A 2,535-nucleotide genomic window follows, 5' to 3' on the forward strand; every position below is an offset into this window, starting at 1 on the left:
AACATCGAATTACTTTGTTGTTTCTTAGACAGGCAATAAAGGTCTACCTTTTTAGAAGTAAGGAGACGTGAGAGCTAGCTGAATGAGACAATAGGGCAGTGTGATCTATTCTGAATGGAAAACGACAGCGATGTTACATTTTCTATACAATACTTCTCATGTATCAATGATTGATTAAAAAAAAAAAAAAAAAAAAAAAAAAGTTGACTGTAGCAAAAAATAAGAACTTTATCCCCAGGTGTGTTGAAGCACACAATTCACAGACACTAGTTTTGTTTTTTGTTGTGGTAAGCGGCGACTATCAGACAGCCAGCAGTTCAGCAAGCATAATGATTATCAGAACCTCCTCAGATCAGCAGGAAACAAAGCGAACCGCATACTGATCTCGCATCACAGTACAGGCCCACGTAAAGTTAATCGCGCGCTATCTTTCCTAACTTACTTCAATTGTGCGCCAGTTGAATGCTTTCTGGGATCCAATTGAATGAGAATGAATGTTTGTATGTATTAATGCAATATTTCAGCACAGCTAAATGTAGTTCAGTTAGTCAATGTCTTGGCCGAAACAAATTGAACGCCACATTTTAATTAAACAGATAAATACTATTTAAGTATACTAAGATATCTGATAATTCAGAAGATCGACTTAAACGGCTATCTGTGGTATTATTATTATTATTATTGTTATTGGAGCATACACAACATTGTTTAATAGACAGCATTTATCAAATGCACAGTTTAGGATCAGATGTATTGTTTTTACTTTAACTTTTGTGTTAATGTGTTGGGCACAAAGTGATTCTCACAGACTTCGTGGCGCCAGGCTTTACTCCATTAACACGACTTGTGAAAACTTCAATAGCTACACTGTTGGACCTAATTATTCACAATTATCATGCATATATTTCCACTTTGATCCTTCTTTGCGCATGCAAATGTCTACAAGGAGGGGTCCATATAAAGAGATGCAGTTTCAGAAGCCTTTCAATAGAACTTGGATTGATCCAAAGCGCTGACCTACAAGCCTTTACCAGGACCCACCCACAAAATGACGCCATCGTATTCCATTGAGTGGCTCTCCCAAAGCTATCACTCCAAATCGACAGGGAAGAAGAGTGCAGCAGAAAAAATGGCGACAACTTTAAAACATCACATTCCTTGCTTGCCTCAGCCTTGTCCACCAACAACACGCTGCAAAGGATCTCTACAACCTAAAGAACAGAGTCTGAAGAAAAGTTTTCTACATGAGAGAGAAAAAACTGAGCCAGATTCTGTTTCATTGCCCAGTCCATTGTTCTCATCTTCTCCGATTCGTAAGTATTTTTTTTTTTTAAGCAAATGGGTTGTGCTGTATCACCAGCTATGGAGTTAACCGTTATTTATAATAATAGGATTTGAACAAGTAACATATTTCAGTAGTTTGTTTAGAACATCACATCAGTAATTTTATTATGATAAATTAAAAATGTGCCGAGCAGATCAATTCAATTGTGTGTTGGTATAAGGTACTGAATATAATGACTGTTGACAACTATGAATGTCTTGATATCCCCAGATAACCCGACGAAACTATCTTTCTTTTGTTTAGTTTCAGAAAGCAGCGGAGAGTCATCTGGTTATGAAAGCGAAACTGTTCTATCAGAAGCCACCTCTGTTGACGGAGAAGATGGTCGATGTGATGATTCCGGTTCTCATCGAAAAATGCGAACGAAATTTACATCGGATCAAATTTACAAACTGGAGAACACATTCAGTAAGAACAAGTACTTGGGCACTTCCGAGAGATTGAAAGTGGCAGCAAAACTACATCTTTCTGAAACCCAGGTAAGAAAATGCCCAGTCTTTTCACAGTTTATACAAGACTAACATGTACAGTGTTTGAGTGCTCAAAGATAAAAAGGGAAACACAGTCTAATATCATATTTCTTGCTTCAGGTGAAAACGTGGTTCCAGAACCGAAGAATGAAACTAAAGCGTGAGATGCAAGATCTACGTCCAGACTTCTTGAATCCTGCTCTAATGCCTCAAATGATGTTCCAGCCCGTTTCTTCTCTCCAGCACTTCAACAACCCTGTGCAGCAGCTTGCACTCCCCCCTCGCAGCCCAGAGACCCATCCCATACCCATCTACCCATCCCTCATGCAACAAATGGCATTCCCTCAGTCTCCACTCCACCATCTGCTGCTGGCTTCTGTTAATGAGGACTGCACTGCAAAAATATATAGGTCTCCTTACCTTTGTGCAATATAAAAATGCTCATGCTTTTATGAACTAGGAGATTTTTTGCTTTTTTTTTTTTTTTTTTTTTTACTTTTTTTTGTAGCATTAAAAAATTCATGCAAGGATAAATGAAAGTATATCCAAAGTTTTTGAAAAGTTTGGGATTTATTCTAAAATATTCTACTATAATAACATCCAAATTTTGATATGGATTATGAGTTGTAAAAAATGTAAATAGAAAAATTCTTCAATTGCTCGCTTTTTTATGCCAAATAGTGCAATTGTTGGCAACATTTTGATTCCTCTGCGTGGACA

At 37.4% G+C, this 2,535-nt stretch overlaps 1 protein-coding gene across 1 annotated transcript; it reads left to right on the forward strand.

Annotated features, from left to right (window-relative positions):
- Positions 1-1,048: 1,048 nt before the first annotated feature.
- LOC121325907 (homeobox protein vent1-like) lies at positions 1,049-2,250 on the forward strand. Its single transcript, XM_041268984.1, has 3 exons — positions 1,049-1,313; positions 1,589-1,824; positions 1,936-2,250. The coding sequence occupies exons 1-3, from the start codon at positions 1,049-1,051 to the stop codon at positions 2,248-2,250; spliced, it is 816 nt and encodes a 271-aa protein (XP_041124918.1).
- The last annotated feature ends 285 nt before the right edge of the window (positions 2,251-2,535 follow it).

Source organism: Polyodon spathula, chromosome 13 (genome assembly GCF_017654505.1).
Source record: "Polyodon spathula isolate WHYD16114869_AA chromosome 13, ASM1765450v1, whole genome shotgun sequence".
NCBI classification, from domain to species: domain Eukaryota; kingdom Metazoa; phylum Chordata; class Actinopteri; order Acipenseriformes; family Polyodontidae; genus Polyodon; species Polyodon spathula.

Bases quoted from the DNA above. Each gene is read 5' to 3' on its own strand.
- LOC121325907 (XM_041268984.1), top strand. From the start codon at position 1,049: ATGACGCCATCGTATTCCATTGAGTGGCTCTCCCAAAGCTATCACTCC. The intron at 1,314-1,588 runs GTAAGTATTTTT...TCTTTTGTTTAG, and splicing joins GTTCTCATCTTCTCCGATTC to TTTCAGAAAGCAGCGGAGAG. The intron at 1,825-1,935 runs GTAAGAAAATGC...TTCTTGCTTCAG, and splicing joins TACATCTTTCTGAAACCCAG to GTGAAAACGTGGTTCCAGAA.